This window comes from Pelodiscus sinensis, chromosome 5, assembly GCF_049634645.1.
Source record: "Pelodiscus sinensis isolate JC-2024 chromosome 5, ASM4963464v1, whole genome shotgun sequence".
Taxonomy (NCBI): Eukaryota; Metazoa; Chordata; order Testudines; family Trionychidae; genus Pelodiscus; species Pelodiscus sinensis.
In genome coordinates, this window is record NC_134715.1 from 595,046 (window position 1) to 618,977 (window position 23,932).

The 23,932-nt window shown below is 46.6% G+C and overlaps 1 protein-coding gene across 1 annotated transcript; it reads right to left on the reverse strand.

The window, feature by feature from the left end:
- Positions 1-6,739: 6,739 nt before the first annotated feature.
- On the reverse strand, positions 6,740-23,876 carry NOA1 (nitric oxide associated 1). Its single transcript, XM_014575922.2, has 7 exons — positions 22,585-23,876; positions 20,040-20,204; positions 18,147-18,343; positions 16,530-16,661; positions 12,641-12,757; positions 9,360-9,477; positions 6,740-8,555 (listed from the first exon to the last, which is right to left on the reverse strand). Exons 1-7 carry the CDS (start codon positions 23,825-23,827, stop codon positions 8,329-8,331), a joined length of 2,199 nt encoding a protein of 732 aa, XP_014431408.2. The 5' UTR covers positions 23,828-23,876; the 3' UTR covers positions 6,740-8,328.
- Positions 23,877-23,932: the final 56 nt, after the last annotated feature.

A 23,932-nucleotide genomic window follows, 5' to 3' on the forward strand; every position in this document is an offset into this window, starting at 1 on the left:
TGGCTTATCTACCTTTTATTAATAAACAGTTGTGCTGTGAAACTTGTCTGTAAATAAACCCTTGCATTCGTTAGTAACATTCATATGGAACCAGCTTTGCTGTATGGGCCCTGCAGGCTACTTGTGGCCAAGAGGGGCCCCGACTGCAGTAAAACGGGGTGGTTCTGATGCAAAGGCATGATACAGGCACCTTGTGCACTAGTGTATGAGCTCTTTGGAGAGACACGGTGGGTAGCGAGTTTCTTTCATTGGATCAACTTCTCTTGGTGAAAGAGACAAGCTTCCAAGCTACACGGAGCTCTTCAGGTTTTTCTAGAGACCGGGATGGTGGCTATGCGATTGACTGGCTCCACCAGACTTCAGGGAATAGCACCATAGACAGCCACTGCTATCTGGAAATTGCAGCCTAAGGGAGGCCCGCAGAAAACTCCCCAACACAGAGGGCTGCTTATTCAGGTGTGCGGTAGGACCATGACTGCCCCTCAATCAGTGGTTCTCAGCTTATTTTCCATGCAGCTGCCTGTTATCTGGACTGCATCCACACCATCATGGCCCTAAGTCTGTCACAAGGGCTGCAGCTGTGTGCTGACTGGGCTGCAAGTGGCCCACAAACTGAGAACTACTGTTTCAATGAACTTGCTGTTGAAACTAGTTTAAAAATACTGACAGCCAAGTAGTTTGGGCTTAGACTTTGACTTGTCTTTGCAGCCGTCTATCCCTTGCTAGGGGACATCCTCCAGATTCTAAACATACAGGTCACATCCCTGGATGGACAAACGTGAAGAGGAACATGACTTGATGGCAGTTCTAGTTTGCAAATGACATACGTGGCTCTCGTGCTAAATGGCATTTTTTGTGTCTGAGAAAATCCATCCTTTTATTACGATTCACAGATTTTGAATGTTACCTTGTAACAACGTCTCTTATGACATATAAAAGCAATGTTACTAGTTGTATTGGATGGTTTGGGCATGCTAAATGCCTAACTTCCTCCTGGGCTGGCTGGGTTATATCAGAAAGAAGGTGGTTGTCTTTAAAGTGAGCACTAAGGTCCTGTTTAATTCAGGCCATGAAAAGTCAGCTGTCAGCTGGTTGGCAATGTTACGTCTGCTTTGAACGTGCCTTGTGTGAAAGGCTTGTAAGAGTCACACTGGAAATTTCTAACACACTCCAGAAAGTGGGATATCCTGGAATGACGACTAGTCCTCGCCCTGAAATCCTCTCCTTTTACACAGTGGAGGCACAAGCTGTGCCCTTCCCCACCACAGAGTTAGCTATGGGAGGAAGGTAGGGTGTTTCCGTCACCCTCTCCTCTCACCTGGAGCAGCAGAGGGTGGGTGCAGCACCATAGGGCCCCAGAGAGCCCCTCCAACATCAGGCACTCGCTAACAGAAGACAGCGTTCCTGACCCTTTCTTTTTCTCTTCCCCAGGCTTCTGCACGGAGCCTGAATGCGAGGAGTAGCTAAGGGAGGAGTGGAGCAGACAGGCCAGTAAACTGGGACAGAAGAGAGATAGTTTGGCGAGGGAGGTCTTGTTCCAAACATCACTCTGAACCTTTTACTCAACCCTTGTCAATGCAGGCTGGAATTTGATGCCTAACGCTCACTGACCTTTTCATGGGACTTGGGCAGTGAACGGGCTCCTTTGTAAATCCCATCGTATGCCAGGAGCTCTTTGGCACAACACAGCCTCTGCGCACACCTGGCCAGCACTCCGCACAAGGAGGATGTTGCTGGAAATAGCCCAAGGAGGCTGCTTGCTCCCGATTTAAATGCACGCAAGAAGGGGAGAGAGTGGTATCCGAGCCCCAGGCAGCCAGCTAGCGAGAGCTGTGGGCATCGCTGCAATAGGGAGCAGCTCTCTGTAGCCCTCCACGTGTTAGTGATACTCACTGCTGGGTGGGACGCTGTGACCTTCCCACTTCTCAGTGGCTCTGCTTGAAAGCCGTGGCTTGTTCTGCCTGAACTCCGGCTATCGCTGGGGTCCCCTTGGGGAGAATTCACTTCAGTCTGAGGCTCCACACGGGTTCGTCAGCTAGAGCACCTGTGCTGGATGAAGGTAAGTTTACTATGGTGTTAATCTTGTTTCTCAGCCGGGCGACTGCCCCGGTCATGTCATGACAACTCAGGTAGGTTGGAACACACAGTTGTAGTGAAATGATCATTGTGACAGAGAAGGTGAAAGGGAGGTTAGGGAAGAGGTTAGAGAAGAAGCCCACTCCGAGTGCGTCTGCACTGGAGACTTTCGGTGCAGCTGCGATTGGCTGAACAGTGGTGTCACCATGCTGGCCAGAGGGCGTGGCCACCAGCCAATAGCAAGCAGCAAGCCTGATGCGGGACATGGCTTATAATCAACATGTGGAAGAAGGGCTGTTGGGACAGCACGGGAAGAGTTGGGGGCGGGCGACGACTCACCCTTTTTGATCAATATGCTTAGCCATGGGCTTCCCTGGCCACCTTACCTCAGAGCCGCTGTAAGGAGGGAGGGACGGGAAGCCGGCTCTCTTACTATAGCCCGGCTCTGGCTGTAGCCCATGCCTGTTAGCCCACACGCATGATTGTTAGAGGGCCTGATGAGGATAAGCCCAGTGCCAATAAGAGTAACTGAGGCTCTGTTATTACCTGGATGGGTTTGCCCCCGTGAATCCGAGTAAAAGCTCCTTTAGTATATCCCCTCCTTGCTCAGCTGGTTAATTCCTCACGGAGCTGGTGGGGAAGAGGTTCCCCACCTAGGAAATGTTTAGACAAAAACATAAAATTCAATGCCGGATAAAACATCCCAGTGAGGCGATCTGCTCTGGAACGGTCTCTGCGTCATGTAGGCAGTGCCAGAATTCTCCCCTGGGTCCTGTTCTTGGGCGCTTCTGCTGTTCACACCATATTCTGTCCTCAGAGCCTTCCTGCTGCTCAGCCTCCAGCAGGCAGCTTGGGTTATTTGGCTGCCCCGCCCGTGAGGACAGAGATTGCGTTTTGCTGGATTGATCGTCTCCACCCTGGACTCCTGGCAAGGGCCAGTCCTCTCGCTGCCCCAGCATTTCCAGTGGTAGGACGAATCTTGCACTAATCACAGCTAAAAGCAAGACTGGCTGGCGGCAGCTACTCTTCCAATCAGGGAAAGCGATGAAGGCGAGTGTGGTATATACAACATGCAAAAGACTTGTTCTGTGCCCCAGGACCTAATCTGCCCTCCGCGGTGTGTTCACTGAAGGCTGGAGATGAATAATCTGCTGCATTTGGCACCATCCGCACCTCTTGCCAAACATTTCTGTGCAAAATGTTTTGTGGCCATGCACCCCACTGTGCAAAACAGGAAGGTGGGTTAAGCGGTGGGACATTCACTGTGTGTATTAATGGGAGGGGCACAGCTGAGCTAAGAGCTCCCAGTGCTGCAAATTCCCCCTCAATGAGTGTGGCTCATTATTTATTTCATTTTGATCACTGGCTCTTTCCCCACTCAGTCTAGTACACACTTGCGGTTTTTGTGATCTGTCCGTGGTACTTGCTGTACTCGGGTAGGCCCCATCTCCACCGCGGAAGTGCAAAGCAAAAATGCAGTTGATTTCTGTGGAGAGCACCTCCTCTCAACACTGCATGGCGCAGGAGCTGTGCCGGCAGGCACGCACACAGGTGAAGAAATTCAATGTACTGGTAAGTTTTATTTTTCTCACCCCTTTTTTCTGAGGGAATCCTTGGGGTAGCTCCTTGTTCAGTGAAAATTTTGCTGCTTGTGCATCACACATACCAACATTGCAGTGCAATCCAGGGCTACGTCTAGACTGACACGATTTTCCGCAAATGCTTTTAATGGAAAAGTTTTCCGTTAAAAGCATTTGTGGAAAAGAGCGTCTGGATTGGCAGGACGCTTTTCTACAAAAGCACTTTTTGCGGAAGAGCGTCCGTGCCAATCTAGACGCGCTTTTCCGCAAAAAAGCCCCGATCGCTATTTTCATGATCGGGGCTTTTTTGCACAACACAAATCTGAACTGTCTACACTTGCACTTTTGTGCAAAAGCTTTGTGCAAAAGGGACTTTTGCCCGAACGGGAGCAGCATAGCCTTTCCGCAAGAAGCACTGATTTCAGACAGTAGGAAGTCAGTGCTCTTGCGGAAATTCAAGCGGCCAGTGTAGACAGCTGGCAAGTTTTTCCGCAAAAGCAGTTGCAGGGGCAGTGGGAGGGTAAATTACGTAATGCCTGACGGGGCCAGACGGCCGAACTAGAAGTCCTATTGAAAAGGATTTGCCACCCATGTCCAGTGAAGCATGGGCCTCCTGCGTGCAGCTCCCACTGCTGTCGAAGGGGGTCTCGGCTCAGGCAGCGGTGCGCCAGGCGTCGGTTGTTCACGTCCAGTGCCAGGTGTGGCGTGTCTCTGGCAAAGGCAGGCGGGGTGTTGGAGTACGTCGCGGGTGAAGCACGCCGTGTGCTGTGCGGAGGCAGGAACAGGCTCACTCTGCTCCTGGGCAGTCAGAGCCCCGGGCAGCATTCCAGAGGAAAGGCTGACACAGCACGTCTTGGCTGGCACACGTGGAAGGGCTGCGCTGATTCGCCCTAACCAGACACAGCTGTAGGTGTGGCACGCGCTGCCCGGGGCGCAGCGGCCTAACGGTGCTCCTGGGCCCTGCTCCTGCCCTTGCTGTGGGGTAGAAAGAGCTGCTCTACCGCTGGGGTGACAACCCTGCTTCCAGCGGGGCTAGCCCATTTCCACACGCATCCCAGGAGCTGGCGGGCAGCCCTAGTAGCTGCAGCAGCAACACATCTGCTGCAGGTCGCTAAGGCCTGTAAGCCTTGGGGCGCCTGATGGCATCTCCTCAGGGGAAATCCTGGCCCACCGCACTCGCTCCATTGCTCCCTGGTGCTCCCACTCAAAGGACCATTGGGCTTTACACTGGCCTTCAGTACAACACAAGGCCAGAGGGTGTCTTGCAACTCCTCCTGCATCAGGCCATCGCTTCTGCTTGGGCTACAGCATGTTTTCCAGAGAGGATCCCAGCTTGTCTCACCCTGCTAAGGCTAACCAGCCCAGCTCTGTGGTGTCTCGCCCCCCCCCCCCCCCCCCGGGAGGATCTACTGCCCTTCCCCAGGGCCACACAGCCAGCCTTGCTGTGACCATTTCCCCAAGACAGTCACAATGGGAACCCCTGGATTTCCCCTCCCATTTCCAGCCCCCCCCCCATTCTCTACCATTCACTGAGTGCACAGACTGAACGCTGAGCCAGGCTGAATGCTGTAAGCTACCAGACGGAATAAAACCCCCTTTATCATCGTGCTATCAGGCATACGCTGATTTGCTGGTCAGCAGAAAAGGGCTATTTATCTGTTTAGTATTTCTACGGCAGGGGCACTCAGCCTTCCTAGGCTACTGTACCCCTTTCAGGACTCTGATTTGTCTTGGAGGACCGCAAGTTTCAGCAGCATAAGCAAGTCACTGTATGAAATTTTAGTTTGTACTGACTTTGCTAGTGCTGTTCATGTAGCCTGTTGTAAAACTAAGCAAATCTCCAGATGAGATAGACAGACCTGCGTATATCTCCAGATTGAGAACCACTGCTAAGTGCCCAAGTCGATACATAGTAGCACCCCGGCCATTCATTTTTCTCCTTAACTCCTGCTCCAGTAAATGACTTATTTGTAGATCAACTACAAACATGCACTGAAATACCATTCGGATTTCATCAGACTAATGCATAGGTATCTAGTACAAAAAAGTAAAGATACATTACAGCAGTGTTTCTCAGCCTTTTAAATATATAAAGTACCCCCTTTTCAAAACAAAACAAAACAGTAGCCCCAGTACCTACAGTACATTTTTGTTCTACTATTGCAACACATTTGATTAAACAACTTAATCGTAGCTCCTGCACTAACTGGAATTCTTCAGGGTATGCCCCCCATAGGTACACATCTCATCATCTGCCTGTGGTCTGAAAATGTCAGTAGCAGCACCCCTTCAGCCATGCACCCTTGTGCTCTGTACCATGAACACAGACAGCTATGTAGGCAAACCTCCTCCCCAGTTTCTTCTCAACCATGTCAGTCAGGAATGGAGCATTGTGCAGACCTGCTTCCCTGGCTCAGCCATAGCTGAGGGTTTTTCCTGGGCTTTTTATGTCTGTTTTACATTAAACCAGTTTTTGCAGCAGAATGCAGCAAGCACGATTTTTGGCTAGTTTACTGAGCTATGGACTGTTTCCATGCCTGCTTCATGATTATTCTCATTCAGGCCTTACCAATACAATGGCTATTCTGAGAGTTTTTTAAAATCCATTGGTGGTTGAAATGCCTTGTCAAGGCTTTGATTCACACCCTCCTTATACTGATAGCACGGAATCTTGTGTATCTGTCTAAGTAGTTATTTGAGAAGTGAAACCACATTGTACATGGCTCATTTTGGTTTGGAACAGATTCATGACTGGTGAGACTGAACTAATGCTCATTTTCTATAGATTAGTGGTGTTTAACAGCCTACTAACCCAAGACTTCAGAAGACCTGGTTTTGAAGCATCTTCCAACTGCAGCCCCTTTTTTCTGGACCGACTTCCTTATATATTTACCAGGTGGGCTATCTTACAAAAAATGGTGTCCACTGAAGAGTGGACAAAATCATTTGCCATCATTTGTAATCACCATCCCTTGGTAAAGATGGCAGAAGCCAGGTGATTTTACACACATGCTTTCAAAAGTCTTTATGTAAACGTCATAATCAGCAAGTTTAGTATCCACTCGTGACATAGGACAGCAACATCAGTTTCATTCTTTTGCCTTTATTAAAGGAGTTTTACTGCTTATTTCCTTATGGCTGATGTTCAAGAGGAGGTAAGAGCACAGGTCCCCACCTGCACTGCATCCACTCACCAAATGCAGCAGGGCTGTCTGGACACACATGGCTATCCTGTCAATACATTGTTATAGACTAGTGACCTTTTGGTAAGTTATGCTGGGAAGGGCAAAACAAAGGATTCCCCTTCCCCTGATGTGCTTATGCCTCTTCTCACCCCAGGAGCACTCATGTGAGGGAATTCTCTTGTCCTCCAACCCTGCAAATAGCCACTTCCCTTGGCAGAAGCCACATTCCTCCCCGTGCCCTGACTGGCTGAGCAGCACGCAGGAATGCTAACACCACAGCTGGTAGTGGCACATCACGGGGGAGAGCGCAAATGGCAAAGCTGCAGCTCAAAAGGGCACGAGAATTCAGTATTCTAGTAAGATTAAAGGCTTTTTGACAAGCCCTGTTCAGAAAGGTCAAGTCTGACCTTAGTGTTCTGTGCAGCGGGGCAGCATCAAAGAGCTGCGGTTCTCAACCCAGAGCCCAACCAGCTCACAGGTGTGGCCTATGCATGCTGGAGTCCAGCAGGTTCCTGGCTGCATGGGAGTCTGAGCAGCTGGCCCATGCCATGTGGCAGGTGTTCTTGTTTGGGGCTGTCACCCGCTTCCACACCCTCTGGGATGTGGGGTAGGCAGCTGGTCTGGGATGCTGCTGCCCTGCCACCTGTGCCCTGAGGACCAGGTAACACACTGTGGGCCGGTAATCTTTGAGAACCACTGCCACAGAAGGGAATTTCAGCTCAAAGGGGCAGAGACATCAACTGTGCCAGTCGCTCCCCTTGTTACAAAAAGCTGCACTTGACTGGGGAGAGCAGAGTTAATAACGTTATTTGCCTCCTGAGCTCATCGTCATGATGAAGAGACTGATGACTGTACATTTTGGGCAAGTCACAGCATGGGAATGTTTTGCAGGAGCTCTCAGTTGAGGCTCCCGTCTGATTTCCTCCGTTCAGCTGTGTACTGTGCTGCCCTGGTTCTTATCGGCTTTTCTTTAAAGTTCTACACTACTGCAAAGAGGTCTCCTGGGATGGTCTCTAGAGGCTTCTTTCTGAAATCTTCCCACTCATTTCATGTACAAGGCCAAACACACAAACGAGTCTACTGTCCAAACATCTGTAGCAACTGGAGATTGGCATGTTCTGACAGCTTCACTAAAGCCCTCCCTGCTGCAGCTTCCCAGCCTGACAGCAGCCTGACTCCACCTATGTCAGGGGAACCAGCAGGAAAGTGCAGTGATGCCACATCCGACTGTCTAATGTATGACTGAAGAGTCTGAATGACACAGGTCATCAGGTAATGGGAAGTGTAGACTGCAAATCATGTGAGCCCCCGGGCTGCACACTACACAGCAGGCTGATGCATGCTTCACACGGACATGTGCCGGATCTTTCAAACATGTTTTACAAAGCCAGTCTGAAAATGTTTTCTACAGAGTTCCACAACCAATTATTTTTGTGTATGGCTCACAGCCAGTTACATGTCCAAGGGCTTCGCAGCTCCTGTGTAGCTTACATTTTAGGTACCTTTTTTTCCATTGGTTTATTTGACTTTATGTTTTCCACTAAGGGAGATGGCTTTTTAGTTCTATAGGCCACACTTCCTTTGATGCGTTTCCCTTTGATGGCAACAATATGTGGTAGCAGAGGAGGTTTACGAATCATCAGGGCTGTTCCTTCAGGAGTATAGGCTCGCAGCTGCAGTTTGTCTTCCAAGTGAGCCGTTATCGCAACCCAACCTGGGTAGATACCAGAACAGAATCCAGTTAGTTACAACCTCTCTCAAAGAAAACAAAAATCCACTGGATCGCATTTAAACAACAGAAAGGGGGCCACCAACATCAATAAGAGTCCGATTCTCACACAGATTCTGCACCCAACAGGCCTCATTTAGACAAAGAATGGCAGCTGCTGGATACCACGCACTTTTGAAAATCTAGCTCCGGTTCATAATCACCGGCTGCAGGCATTTTGGTCGGCACTGTGTCACCTTCCCTGGTCAGAAGTAGGATGTAAAAAACGAATACAAGTATTTACCATGTAACCAATACAAATTCTGTTAACCACTCCCAGGGCTGGGGTTGCTGGCAGCCTCAAGAAGAGTTTAACCGGTGGGGTTACAATAAGTGTGAGCTTGTCAGTGAACCGGTCAAACTCTTACATCCCTAGTCAGAAGGCCATTGCACGTCACACAAGGCAGCCATAATGAAGTGACATCCAAGAGGAAGGGTACACAGCAGGCATGGATACTAGGGATGTAAAATCCCATTTAATTGGCTAACCTGTTAAACACATTGTTTAACCAGTTAACAGATTAAAGGGGGAGCTGCAGCCCCTCCAACCCCCCACTGGAGCAGCCCCTGCCTGTGGTGGGCCAGGACACCCCGCAGGCAGGGGCTGCTTCATGAACTGGAGCAGCCCCTGCCCGCGGCAGAGGGGAGCTGCTCCAATCCCACCAGTTAACCTTAACCAGCAAGCCTGGCTGGTTAATCTTTCCCATCCCTCGTCGATACCCCGCACGGTGAGGTGGAATGCAGAATTACCAGCAGAGGACAGCTTTATGTCAGCCACTGCCTCGAAGATGCCAATCCCTTCCAGCGTGATATCCTGAGCAGTAAGTGGTGGGAATTCTCTCATTCGTTCTTCACCTCCTGTGGGCACCTGACAATGCCGGACAGAAGAGGGGTTAACAGCTAACGAGAAAGACAACTTTAACCTTCTCCTACATTACAGAGCAAGTTACAGAGTGAAGTGCAGCAACTCAACTGTTTCTATTCTAACCGACACCAACACGAGTGACTGCTCTCACATTCTACACTAGTGCCATTTTCATAGAAAAGTGAAGGGACATTTTGTCCAGAAGCAAATCTCAAGGTGATAAAGATCTCACTGAGCTATCAAACTAGTAGGTACCTTAGAGATGCCAAGAAGCAGCTATTACAATATCAGAGCCTGTCCTATTGGATTCAATTCCAGGTGAGTTCAATGACATAGCCGAAGATACTAATTACTACAAAAGTACAAAAACTCTTCTATTGGTCAGTCTCAGAAAAGGAGCAATAATTCAGCATGAGCACTGAGCTGTACTGTTGCTTTGCAAGTGAAGATCAATACCAGAACAGATGGCCTGAAACTGCTTCAGAAAGTAGAAAATGTATCCTGTGGCTAGGGACGCTTGAATATTCATTAGCAAGAGAGTTTCCATTAGTGGTATCACCAAAGGAAACAAGTTACAACTCATGAAGAGATGCACACACATACACTGAGGTCCTGCTTATGGGAAGACAAAAGGTGCATTTTAAAAATGTGAAAGCTAACACCTATTAGTGTTGAAAGGGCAAAGTTATAATATTACTTTAGCTGGTGGAGGCAAACTGGTGGCAGAGAAGGGGGCAACAGAGACTTTTAACTTAATCAGCTAATTCTGTTAAGAACATAAGAACGGCCAGACTGGGTGAGACCAAAAGTCCCTTTAGCGCAGTGTCCTGCCTGCCGACAGTGGCCAATGCCAGGTGCCCCAGAGGGAGGGAACACAACAGGGAATCCTCACGTGATCCCTCCCGTCACCCACTTCCAGACAAACTGAGACCAGGGACGCCATTCCAACCCATCCCGGCTAACAGCCACCGATGGACCTAACCTCCATGAATCTGTCTAGATCTTTTTTGAACCCTGTTAAAGTTCTAGCCTTCACCGCATCCTCTGGCAAGGAGTTCCACAGGCTGACTGTGCACTGAGTGAAGAAAAACTTCCTTTTGTTTGTTTTAAGCCTGCTGCCTATTCATTTCATTTGGTGACTTGGGTTTTTTTTTTATTGTGGGAATAAGTAAATCACTTTTCCTTATTCACTTTTCCCACACCACTCATGATTTTATAGACCTGTCATATCCCCCTTTAGTCTCCTCTTTTCTAAGATGAAAAGTCCAAGTCTTTTTAACCTCTCTTCATATGGGACCCATTCCAAACCCCTCAGCATTTTTGTTGCCCTTTTCTGAACCTTTTCCAATGCTAATATATCTTTTTTGAGATGAGGCGACCACATCTGTACACAGTATTCAAGATGTGGGCGTACCATAGTTTTATACAGAGGCAAAAAGATATTTTCTGTCTTATTCTCCATCCCTTTTTTAATGACTCCTAACATTCTGTTTGCTTTTTTGACTGCCGCTGCACACTGAGTGGATGTTTTCAGAGAACTATCCACAATGACTCCAAGATCTTTCTCTTGAGTAGTTGTAGCCAAATTAGTCCCTGTCATAATCAGGAGTGCTGACCATCACCCGGTGACTAAGGGGTTAACTAAAGCCTCCTAGCCAATATATCGGTGGTCAGCCAATAAAAATGCAGGTAGGAATTTCAAACGGAGAGAGGGGGGTTTCTCTCTCTCTTTGTTTGAGATTCAGAGCAGTTTCTCCCAGCTACTGAGGGAGATGGGAGACACTTCTCTCTCCAAGAATGGACTTCTTAACATGTGTAAGTAGGAAAAGTTTAGATAGTCCATCAGGGTTTATTATTTTCCTTGTTTGGGGATTTGAAAATAATGTCTGAGCTTGCTAACTCTTCCTTTTTTCTCTTTTGTAACTAAGCCTTCAGCCCAAGATTTTTCCCCAAGTATCTATATCAACGGTGGCTCTTTTCATCTAGCCAATTTACTAAGCTTGCAATTGTAGTTTTGTTTTGATAACAAAATATTGTTTTTTTTAAGTAACTGGTAGTGATTGATTTTTTTGTATCCTGGAGGGTCTGTGTGCATCTGCATGCCTCTGACTGAGGGGTCAGCTACCACAGACTGAAGCACGCTTTTCTCTTTTCTTTTTCAAGCTCTTTTGGGGAAAAAGAGCTTGGGGTACCCCATGGGCTGGTTTCAAGTGTCCACCTGTTTGTGGGTTCAAAAGCACTTGACAGTGGCAGCAGGTCCCCCAAAATATGGATATTAGGATGGGGGGGGGGGAATTTTTGTACCAGAGCCTGTAGAGGCAAGGTTTTGGAGTGTTCTTCTGCATTTGTCATGCTGGAGTGGGGAACAGCCTTGACAGTCCCCTTCATATTGTATATATCGTTGGGATTATTTTTTCCAACGTGCATTACTTTACATGCACGTTATCAACGTTATTTTCATTTGCCATTTAGTTTGGTGACATCTTTTTGAAGCTCTTCCCAGTCTGCTTTGGTCTTAACTACCTTGAGCAGTTTGGGATCATCTGAACATTTTGCCACCTCCCTGTTTACCCCTTTCTCCAGATCATTTATAAATGCATATACACGTGGGTGGTGGGTGAAGGCAGGGCTAGGGGAGGCAAGATCCTAGCCCCCGCTTCTGCCCCGGCCACGCCCGCCATGGGAGCCAGGCCCAGCACCATGGGGAGGTGGAGTGGCACATAGCCCCAGCACCACAGGAAGGGGGGACAGCATGCAGCCCCGGCAGCATAGGGAGGGTGCATGGCCCTAGCCTCTCCAGCCCCAGCCCCACAGGAAGGAGGGACAGCATGCAGCCCCGGCGCCTTAGGGAGGGTGGAGGGTGCAAGGCCCTAGCCTCTCCAGCCCCAGAGCACAGGGAGGTGAGGTGGTACCTTGGGGAGGGCAGGCGCTCAGGGGCAGCAACACTCTACCCCCCTGTTTGTGTGGGTTGGGCAAGGTTCTAAAATCGAGGGCGAGGATAATGCACTCTCTCTTATTTCTCCCTGGAAGGGGAAGAATCTCTGACAAGACAATGCAGAGAGTTCTAGCATGGACTCAAAGCCTCTGCTGGGTCATGCACAGGAAAACCAGTAACACGACCTTACTCCTTACATACCAGAACACCAGATAGAAGGTGTCCTCTTACCTTCAGTAATGTGTCTCCAGCATGCTTCTGATAGATGCCGTCTGCCTTCTCCAGGGTAGTCACATGGACTGGCAACAGGTTAGAAGCCACAACAGAAAACCAGGAGGATTTTGCTCCCTAAAAATCAACGGGGGTGTGTGTTTAACAAACTGAATGCTGTAAAGATGCTTACAAGTTGCTGTCCACCATTCTCCCACCTTCTGCTTAAAAGCAGTTACATCATTCTCTCTTCTAGGCAGGGTCACAGGCTTTGCCTACACTGCCAATTGAGTGGTGCTTTCCCTTCCCCCCAAATGACAAGTGGCACTGTAAATGGCTTGTTGTGGACCGCACTTTCCTTCTACTACAGGAACCAACGCACCCCTCCCCCAGTATTTTATCAGCAAAAGCGAGGACAAACCGCATTTACACTGCCAGACTTTTAGTTACCTGCCCTTTCTGTAAAAGTTGTGTAGTGCAGACAAAGCCTTGGTCTTTGAAAAGCATCTGTACTGTTTTGCACTGCTCAGTGAGAAGGGAGAAACAATAACAGGAAACGTGGGAATGGCAGAGGTCTTAATGACTTCTTTGTTTTGGTCTTCACCAAGAAGTCTGAAGGAATGCATAACATAGTGAATGCTAATGAAAAGGGGGTAAGCTTAGAAGATAAAACAAAAAAGCCACATTAAAAATCACTTAAAGTTAGATGTCTGCAAGTCAGCAGGGCCTGATGAAATGTGTCCTAGAATACTCGAGATGATAGAGGCGGCATCTGAGCCTTTAGCTATCATCTCTGAAAAAATCATGGAAGTTGGGAGAGATTCCAGAAGACTGGAAAAGGGCAAATCTAGTGCCCATCTATAAAAAGGGAAATAAGAACAACCCAGGAAACTACAGACCAGTCAGTTTAACTTCTGTGCCAGGAAAGATAATAGAGCAAGTAATTAAGGAATTCACCTGCAAACACTTGGAAGGAGTACGGCAGAAAGGGATCTAGGGGTTATAGTGGACCACAAGTTGAATATGAGTCAGCAGTGTGATGCTGTTGCAAAGAAAGCAAACATGATTCTGGGATGTATTAACAGGTATGTTGTGAGCAAGACACGAGAAGTCATTCTTCCACTCTACTCTGCGGTGATTAGGCCTCAATTGTTGTACCGTGTCCACTTCTGGGCACCACATTTCAAGGAAGATGTGGAGAAATTGGAGAGGGTCCAGACAAGAGCAACAAGAATGATGAAAGGTCTAGAGAACATGAGCTTGGAGGGAAGACTGAAAGAACTGGGCTTGTTTAGTTTGGAAAGGAGAAGATGAAGAGCAGCCATGATAGCGATCTTCCAAGTATTTAAAAGGGTATCACAAGGAGGAGGGAGACAAATTGTTTTTCTTGGCCTCTGATGATAGGACAAGAAGCAATGGGCTCAAACTGCAGCAAGGAAGGTTTAGGTTGGACATTAGGAAAAACTTCCTAACTACCAGGTTGGTTAAACACTGGAATAAATTGCCCAGGGAGGTTGTAGAATCTCCATCTCTGGAGATATTTAAGAACAGGTTAAACAGACATCTATCAGGGATAGTCTAGATGGTACTGGGACCTGCTGTGAAGGCAGGGGACTGGAGTCGATAACCGTGCGAGGTCCCTACCAGTTCTAGTGTTCTATGATTTTATAAACAGTGGCTTCTCTGCATATAACGGAGCTGAGATTCCGATGGAAAACACAACAGCTGTGCCACCTCAAAGCTTCTAGTCCTGAAGCAAGCCCTGAATACTCCGGATTCTATAGCTTCTGCATCATAGCACAATGCCAAGGTGCTACCATAATACAAACACAATACACGCCATTCATCTGAGAGGCGTGGGGGACATGGCAACTTTTGGAGAACTGCATGTTGAGAGAAATGGAAGTGCTATTCGCTAACAAAGGGCTAGGAGGGGGCCTCCCTGTGGATATGGATAACTCTGGATTTTCAGATGAAAGGAATCTGGATAATTGAAATGGCACTTAAATCAAAACCTGTTCTCCACTCAGGTCATGCAATAAAGCGATAATCAAACATTGCAGAATATGTATCTTTACACTAGCTTAGTTCACACTACAGGGAGTACTGCCAGTGTGACCACCACTGGAAGGCTTATTTCTGGAGGGCATGACAGACTTCTCCTGCTCAGCTGATGCTCTCAGATCATTTCCCAGCTCCGGTAGTAAAGCATCCCTCCTGTAATACTACACTTTGCTTTGGGCACCTAGAATTTTATGAAGACTGAATCAAACCAAGGAATCTGCTCTCCTGCCGGCGCTTGGATGCAACTCCCCCCATCCGCCCAGGACAAGACTACAAACTTTTCCCATGGTGTGACGACTTGCAGTTGGCATAGTTGTGCTGACAAAAGCCGAGTGCAGATGCAGTTATAGCAGACAAAATGTGCTTTTATCAATATAGTTTATGGCAGGTCCTGGAATAAGCTAGACTAGCCCAAGTTCAATTTTGCCTGTCTATGCTGCAGCCACACTGGGAGCACTTTGCCAGGATAGTATCCTGGTATACAGACAAAGTGCTACAAATGTAGACCTTGCCTAAGGCTGTAGAGGAGGAGTTGGCCGAGGTGGAGCTATTTATGGACAGTCCTTAGCGTGTGTGTGGGGGTATTTTTAATTTATGTGCTAGGCATATCGAGCACAGGATGAGCATTGACAGCTGCATTTTAGAAATAGAATAAATAAAACTTCCAGTAATAATGCAAGTGTCTAAAGGGGAAAATGGAAAGCCAGACACAAACATGCCTCTGTTTTACCCTTTCCTATTAGATATTGCTATAACCCTAGAGCAGTGGTTACAAACTTTTGGCAGCACACCCCCTTTTTGATTTTTGAGAAACCCTCATGCCCCGCCACTTCCCAATAGCAGCAAAACTTGATGAGAGTATTTTTTTTTTTAAATAAAGTAGTAACTTTTGCCAAAAATAGCAGCAAAACTATTGACCGGGGGGGGGGGGGGGGGGGGGGGAGAGCGGGCGGAGAGGGAAGAGAGAGAGGAGGGAAGGAGGACTGGGTCAGTTTGGGAACCCATGCCCTAGAGGAAATACTAATGACATCACATTCTAATGAAATCACATTCTATTGACAATTTCTACAACAGCTTTTGAAAAAGCTCACTCCTTGCCTTACATCAACGCGCTTGCCTTTTAAAATGAAGCAAATCATCCAAAGGGGTAATTGGCACAAGTATTTAACCACCATCTACCATAAATATCTTTAAGGGAAACCATCCCAGTTAGATGCCCGCCCAATGGAGGTTTGACCCAAAACGGTGGTGAGTGACAAGGATAAGCAAAGGACAGTAATTTTCCAGGTTTTTTTCCTATTTTATTTTGTTGGCTAGTGTTTGATAAAGTACTGTTTCCTTTCTTTTCTGATTAAATGATTCTTATAAATGTCGATGGGGAAGCAGAAATGCCATTAATTTGCTTCCTTGTGTAGTTCTTTCACGTAACACAGTGTCGCTTGAGAGTGGTATCATTTTGGCTACACTCAGCCCTGTCAGCTACCTTGCAAGGATTTGTCCCCCTTGTTCTTTTAGTGGCCCATCAATCTTAAAGCAATTCTCAGGTTTCACTTAGAACAAAGCTCAGGACCTCTCTGTAACATGCTGCCAGGTGTGTCTTTACAGTACAGAAACCTTTACTTTGGGGGCAAGCATGGGGCACGGCCTTTTTCTAAAGCATTTTTTACTGTACACAACAAGGTGTGTGTTTCATTAGTGAAATCTCAAGAGCAGCAGTTACCAAAGAAATGGTGAGGAAAGCTGCACAACCAGCTTGAGGGGGGAAGGTATTTTGTTACTGATTCTAACACTACAAAGCACAAACAAGATCTAATTCACAGAACATTAAAAAGCCACTCTCCCTTACCTGTAGATAATCTATACGTCCCAAAGCACCTAGAAACAAAACCATTCCAGGCTTCAGTACAAAGGTCCGTGGAACAATGGCATGAGTGGGTAAGACAATCTTTACTTCTTTCTCCGAGAGAAGATTTAAAACCTGCAAACAAATTGTGCAAACATAACTCATTCCGGATAGTTTTACAAAACACAATGAAAACAATGCTCTTGCTTTTTGGGGAAAAAGGAACATGAACACATATATCTGAACAGAGAACAGCAGGCTCAAATGACCTTATACAAGTAGAATAGTAATAGAGAGGTAGCTGTGTTAGTTTTTCCTTTTGTTTTAGCAAGATCAGACTATGTAGCACTTTAAAGACTAACAAGAAGCTCATCACCTATTAAACCATCTTGTTAGTCTTTAAAGTGCTACATGGTTTTTCCTTTTCTTATACAAGTAGGACTGTCTATTCTGTTCAGCCACTTGCTCATCTTTAGCAATTCATGTGCACTGACTTGAAGTACCTTGTAACAGGGACATTCCAAGCTAATAACATGCTTGCACCTTACATCTTTAGAGTCTGAACAGCTCAAGCCAATTTGTCCTCTGCAATGTTCACAGAATCATCTTACTGCTACTTCCTGTCCTATCAGAGTTTGCGGATAGTCCCTGCTGTGCTCCTGCATGAATGCTATTTATTGTGCAACAACCCAAAAGGAGATTGTGATCACCAGACCCCATTCTATTTTTTAGAATAGAATAGCTTTAGTCCCTTGTGATTGGATTCTCCCTGAAAACCACAACGAAAGGGTATAATGCTAGCTCCTGCTACCAGACCCCATTTTCAGTACTTGAACCCACTCCTTTCTCCTACACAATTATACTACTACAATAGACACACACATTCAAGGTTCAGACAAAAAACTGATCTGTAAATTGTTCAGTAACATGGTTGTAAATAGTGCTTAGTCCAGGCAACAGCAATAAACACCCACTTTGTAAGATGGCTGTGACACTATTTGCTACAGCAAAACCACCCAGTGTGATCAATTTTACTGTGCAAAACAGGTCTTACTAGAAGCAGATGGATTTTTTTGGTGTCACGGGGACAGAAATTTATCCAAAACAATGCAGTTTTCAAGGCTCTAAAACAATATGCAAAATCACATTGAATTTGATTAACAGTTTGGCTGAAAAAACAAAAGTATCGAAAAAGTTAAAACATTTCATTTTGAGCATTTCAAAATGAGTGAGAGTGAAAATACCCTGAAAATGGCTGAGCTGAAAAACCAACCCCCTCCCAAAACCTGTTTCAAACTGATTAAAACAATTCAGTCAATTTCAAATATATGTCAAGTTTTTCAATTCAAAGCAACATTTTGAATAAAACTGATTTTGGTTTAATTCAAAATGGCTCCCCCTCAATTTTGATTCAGCTCTCAACAAAAATAAATACAAGTCTATTATTCACTCAGCTCTATTTATTACACAATATTCTGATGCCTTCAAGTAATCCTCTACTGTCACCCAATGTAAGAGTCTTATATCATCAGGATATCGAAAATCAATTTTCCTATACTCAGACAGCTAAGAGAGTGAGCTCTCTCTCAAATACTGATTTCTCAAATGCAGAGTACCTACACAATTTTCTTTTACAATCCCTGGCGTATCAAAAAACCAGCGAGCATCTTTCAGTTCATTGTATGTAAATTCCACTCTCTCTTTAGGCTTCTTAGATGGAATGACAGGCTCCTCTTCCATGTTAAAAGAGAGCTCATCAGGATCAAAGTGAATAATACCTTTTGACTTCTGTTGTTGAAATGTTCTTCCCACCCTTCCTACATGAAAAAGGAAATGCATTTTTAATAATTTGTTACTTCACTTCAACTGGAAATTTCTCTTCATTACACACTGAAAAATAAGTAAAATATATGATTAAAATAATATAAATGCGATAGAAACTTACAAATGTAAAGGCTCAAAACTCAAAATTCTTCCACAATTTGATCAGAGGAAGTGGGTCTGGCCCACAAAAGCTCATCACCTAATAAACCATCCTGTTAGTCTTTAAAGTGCTGCATAATCCTGTCTTTTGTTTCAGAAGGTTAAAAAGTGACTTATTTAAAATACTTGAATGTGTTCTCTCTTGTCCAACAAAAACGGAAAAATTCAGTGCTGTTAGCACTCCCTCAAATCATGGACCTGATATAATGTGCTCTTAATATTAAGTTTTGCTGTTAAGTTTATTTACTTTTATTATTAGGCTATGTCTATACCACAGGCTTCTTGCACAAGAAACCTTTTGCACTAGAGTTTTTGCGCAAGAGTATGTCCACACCTCAAAGCACATCGCAAAAGCAATGTGCTTTTGCGCAAAAGGAGCGTCCAGCACTTGTGGAAGAAAGCTCTGATGGCCATTCATTGAATGGCTATTAGAACACCTATGCTTTTTCCCATAGGGATTTCTTGTGCAAGAAACCCCTCTGGAGTGTCCGCACTGGCCATTTTGCGCAATAGCTGTAGCGCTAAAAGCAGTTATGCCTCAGAAAAGGAGGTTTACCAATAGTGGAAAAAGCCCTCTGTTCTGCCGTTTAACTGCCTATTTAATTTAATTGTGCAAGTGCTCATTTGAGGTGTGGATGCTCCCCGGGTTTTTGCTCAAAAACCTTGTAGTGTGGACGTAGCCTTAGTGTATTACAGTAACCCAAAGGACCCCAATTGTGTTCCCATTGTTATAGTCATCACCGAAAACACCAACCTTCACCTTTCAAACACTTATGCATGTGGTTAATTCTATTTGTGGGAGTACTGATTCGGATGGAATTGCTTGAATAAATGTAGGATAAGGTCCTTGGTTTGCAGCAATTACAGTCTGTGCAAGAAAGTATTGCCTGCAAAGCTTACAAACTACACAAAGCTCTAGCTCAGTGTTTCTTAAACTGTTCCGTGGCACACCAGTGTGCTGCAAGGTAGTCGGAGGTGTGCCGTGGAGAAAAACAGAATTCAAAATGGCCACCCTTAAAGGGGCAGGTGACTTTTTTTAGGCTCAATAACTTTCCCCGATCCTTCCCCCCCCCAATAACTCCCCCCTCGATTTTTTTTGGGGGGGGGGGGGGGTTCTTCGGTCTTAAAAAGTTTAAGAAACACTGTTCTAGCTGCTTGCTTGCCTGCCTTTAATCGGTTAGCGGTTACTCAATTAAACGGGATTCTGCATCCCTAGTTCATTCCCTCTGGGGCACCTGGCATCAGCCACTGTCGGAAGACAAGATGCTTGGCTAGACAGACCTTTGGTCTGATCTAGTATGGCAGTTCTTATCTTTAATGAATTCTTATTCTGATATATTGTTACACTATCGCATACACTAATAACCCAAATCTGAATTGTATCACAAATGCATGCTGGCTAGCAATTTTTACTAATCAAGAGTGCACTTTAGATACTAACATACCATACAATAAAGTTTAATTGAATCTTTAATGCAGTATCACCATTTGCTCTTAAGATTTAAATATTCTCTCTCAGATAACACTCACCTATTAAATAACCTTGCTTTTTAAGGCATTTAAGATATTTTTGTTCATCACCACTAAGTTGTTCTTCAGTTTTTTCTGCATCTGCTTTTAATCTTTCCTGTCTTCTGAACAGCCTGTCAGGTGTAGGATTAATAATTGGAAATTTCAGGAGATTTAAGGTTGTGCCTGAAAAATAAATGCCAACGTTATCCAGGTCTATGATTGCGCAAATTAAATATAGTATATAAAAGCAATTAAATGTTAAGGTGCAAACAGTGAAAAAAGCCACATACAGAACAAATTTCACTGGCTTTATGATGGCCTCATTCTTCTTTATGAAACAGAAAAACAATTACACAATAACAAAACTAAAGACAACTGCTAAGTTAAAGACTCTTCTCAGAAATTACTGTCCACAGTGGCTAGGACAACACTATGATGTTGGACAACAGTTGTTAGCAGTTGTGTTAGCTTCTAGGAAGCCAATGTGCTGAGCATGATACGAATGGGTTGCACCTATACACACATCCTTTTGCAAAGAAACATTACTTGTGGTACAACTGCATGAAAACTAGCAAAATTCTTCACAATTAAGACCTAATCCATTTTGCCATTATCATGATTCTTATTTATGGCAATTAATTTACTGAAAAATAAACGATAAAAGCCAGACATGAAAACTATCTTTAAAAACTATTGCAAGTAAACAGAACTTTTATAAGAGCAAAACCTGGTGTTTCTTTCAATTTGCCTTTAAAAGTGATGCGCAGAGAAAATAGGACTGTGGTCATTTAGATTTGATTTTTTTTAACTTTATAAATTAATATCTTGTTTGTAGCTTTTTCCCCCCGGAAGACACCATGGCCTTTTTGAGACTAGGAAGGAAGATATTTTTTAAAAATGTGTTAGCTAACACTAATGCATTTTACAATCTTAGTACAGTGAATGAAATTGTATCATTTATAATTTTCAGACAGGTTGCCATGTTAGTCTGTTTCAGCAAAAACAATGAAGAGTCTTTAAGGTGCCACAGGGGACACACATTTATTTGGGCATAAGAGCTTTTATGTGCTGCAGTCCTCTTCATCCGGTGCATGAAGTGGAAACTACAATTAGGTGGGGAGATATACACAGATGCAATCTTGTTATAATCTATAACGTTTTAGCTAACCAAGGTCAAGATTATGGGGGAATGGAGTGTCAGTATGAGTGTCAAGAACTGTTACTTTGGGGCACCTACTATCTCAACAGGATGCTACTAACACCATTGCTAGGTCACTTTCCACACAAGTGCCAGACTCACTGAATAATGCCACTAAAAACTAGAGAGCCCTGTTTCAATTAATATTCTTCACTATTGAACGAGACTGGTAAATATTTTCCCCAGAGATTTTGAAGCGCGTTTGGCCAAATAATAGGACCTGGAATTTATGGGTTATGTTTTGAGAAACGGACATAATCCTGACATGGGACTTGCTATAGTCAGTCCTGGCCAGTGCCAAAAAGAGCCCCATTAGACTGAAGGACCGGGAAGAGGATTAACATCTGATATTAAAATACATCACACCAGTACTCTGCTCTCTGCAGGTCACTTTGCAGTTTAGTTCTGTCCTGCTGTCTGACTGCTTAGCCTTTTCCAATACTGATGCTGCCTGAATTTTTGATATTGGTAGAACGGGCAGCAGCGAGAATGAGACACCCATGCTGAAAGCAGAGAGGAGCTAATGTTTGGTTCTTCAATTTGTCAAGCAAACCTCTGAAAATGTAAAAGTTCTGCACTGGGACTGGACTACAACTAGGAGATGTGCTACTGCTTGAAGCCTGACAGATAATTCTCCTCCGTGAAATACACAGCTCTGAGCATCACCATAACATACCAATGTTGGAAATCAAATATAAGTGTTCAAATGGCAGATTTACTACCCACTTCTCAAACTAACCCCCAATCTTATCTCACAATCACAGCTCTTCTAAGCTGCCCCAAATTATTCCTTTCTATTAAATACAGCTACATCTAACCCTTAGACTGCATGCAGATGATTCCCATTGGCTAAGGCCAGCTTCACTAGGCTGAGTCAAGTTACGAGTTTTCAGAAGGTTTGAATCGTGCTGAATTTGAAGTTCTGGAAAGGCATGAGCTACCACCAGACAACCTTATCTCTGTGCTAACAAAGGTTTTTGCCATTTCACATAGCTAAAGCCTTTATCATAATGCCTATGCACGAGACCAACTTAAGGTAGCACAGGGCAAGCTTACCGCTTGCATTTGTTAGCTACTGAGTGCTTGATTTTGCAACCTTAAAAGTTCTTTTGCCAACTTTTTTTGGGGGAATGTTATTATATACATCACTACAAGATTTGCCCCACGTTACTCAGGTGCTTAACTCAAATATATCTGAAAGTCTCTCAAATATATAGTAGATAACACCCAAGAGTCTGCAGTCAAGAACAGGCCCCTATATAAAAGCCAGTTCTTACCCCAAAAAGAACTTGAGTTTTTTTAAATTCTTACCCCCAAAAAGCTTAAACGGATAATGACAGAAGTCCCCATCCATGCCCCTCTCACCTGGCCAGGGCGAGATTGTTGCTCGGTTGATCACCTCTGGGGCTTTGGACTTGCAGTAGTCAGACTGCAGCAGAGTATTGAACAGTGTGGATTTGCCAGAGTTGGTAGTGCCTATGAGATACACATCGCCATTGCACTTCCAGGAGCGCTGCAGCTTGGAGATCAGCTCCTCCACGCCATAGCCTGTCTTGGCACTGATGAGGTGCACATCCACCAAGTTGTGGCGCCCAGTCCTGTCAGCCTGGTCCCCAATGCCCTTGGCTGCAGGGAGGATGCCCAGGCGGGCACAGCTCTTCAGCAACAACTTTCGGAAGCGCTTCAGATAGTCTGGAGAGTCCCCAGGCAACAGGTCCACCTTGTTGCCCACCACCAGGATGTTTGACCCTGCACTCACCAGCTCAGGGAGGTCTGGCAGCACGGAGTCCGGTAGGTCCAGCATATCAACCATATACAACACCAGGGGGGACCGACCATGCCGGGGGGGGCTGCGCAGAGCCGCGCTAACCAGGCTGCGGTATTGCTCCCGGGTCACCTGCATGTGCTGTGCCTGCTGGTGATGGACCAGGAGCCAGCAACGTTGACACACCACCCCCTGCAGGGCCCGGTGTACCTCCGAGTCCCCCAGGGCCCCCAGTCCGTCTGAGCCCCCTGGGGTTCCCTGTGCCCCCAATTCCACCGAGCCCCCCAAAGCCTCCTGGGTCCCCAAACCTTCCAAGCCCACCAGGGGCCCCAAATCCTTCGACCAGCTTGGGGCATCTTGTGTATCCGATTCCTCCAGGCTCCTTGGCCCCCCTAAACTTTCCAAGCCCCCCCGCGGCCCCAGCTCCGCCGAGCGCCCCGGGCCCCCCCGCGGCCCCAGCTCCCCCGGGCCCCCCCGCCTGCCGGGGCTCAGGAGGCCGCGGTACTTGTCGCTGGGCAGGAAGCCGGGCGCGGCGGGGTCCCGGCACTGCAGCTCCGCCCCGCAGCCCGAGCAGCTCACCCCGCTGGGGGGCACCGAGGGGTCCGGCCGCCCCGGCGCCCGGTGCTGGCGCTTGGGCCGCGGGCCGCGGTCCGGGCGCGGGGGGGCGGGCGGCGCGGGGCCCGGCTCGGGCACGTACTCGGGGAAGACGAACGGCTCCTCCTCGCCGCGCGGCTCCCGCAGGGCGGCCAGGGCCCGGCGCCCCGGACACAGCGCGGCGGGGGGGCGCGGGGGGGCCCGAGGCCGGGCCAGGGCCCCCAGCAGCGCGCGGCTCAGCCGGAGCATGGGGGGCGCGCGGCGGCTCCGCTTCCGCTTCCGCTTCCGGCCACGCGCGGGGACAGCGAGAAGAGCGCCCCCTGCCGGGCAGTGGGTGCGCTAGGCTCCTCCCCT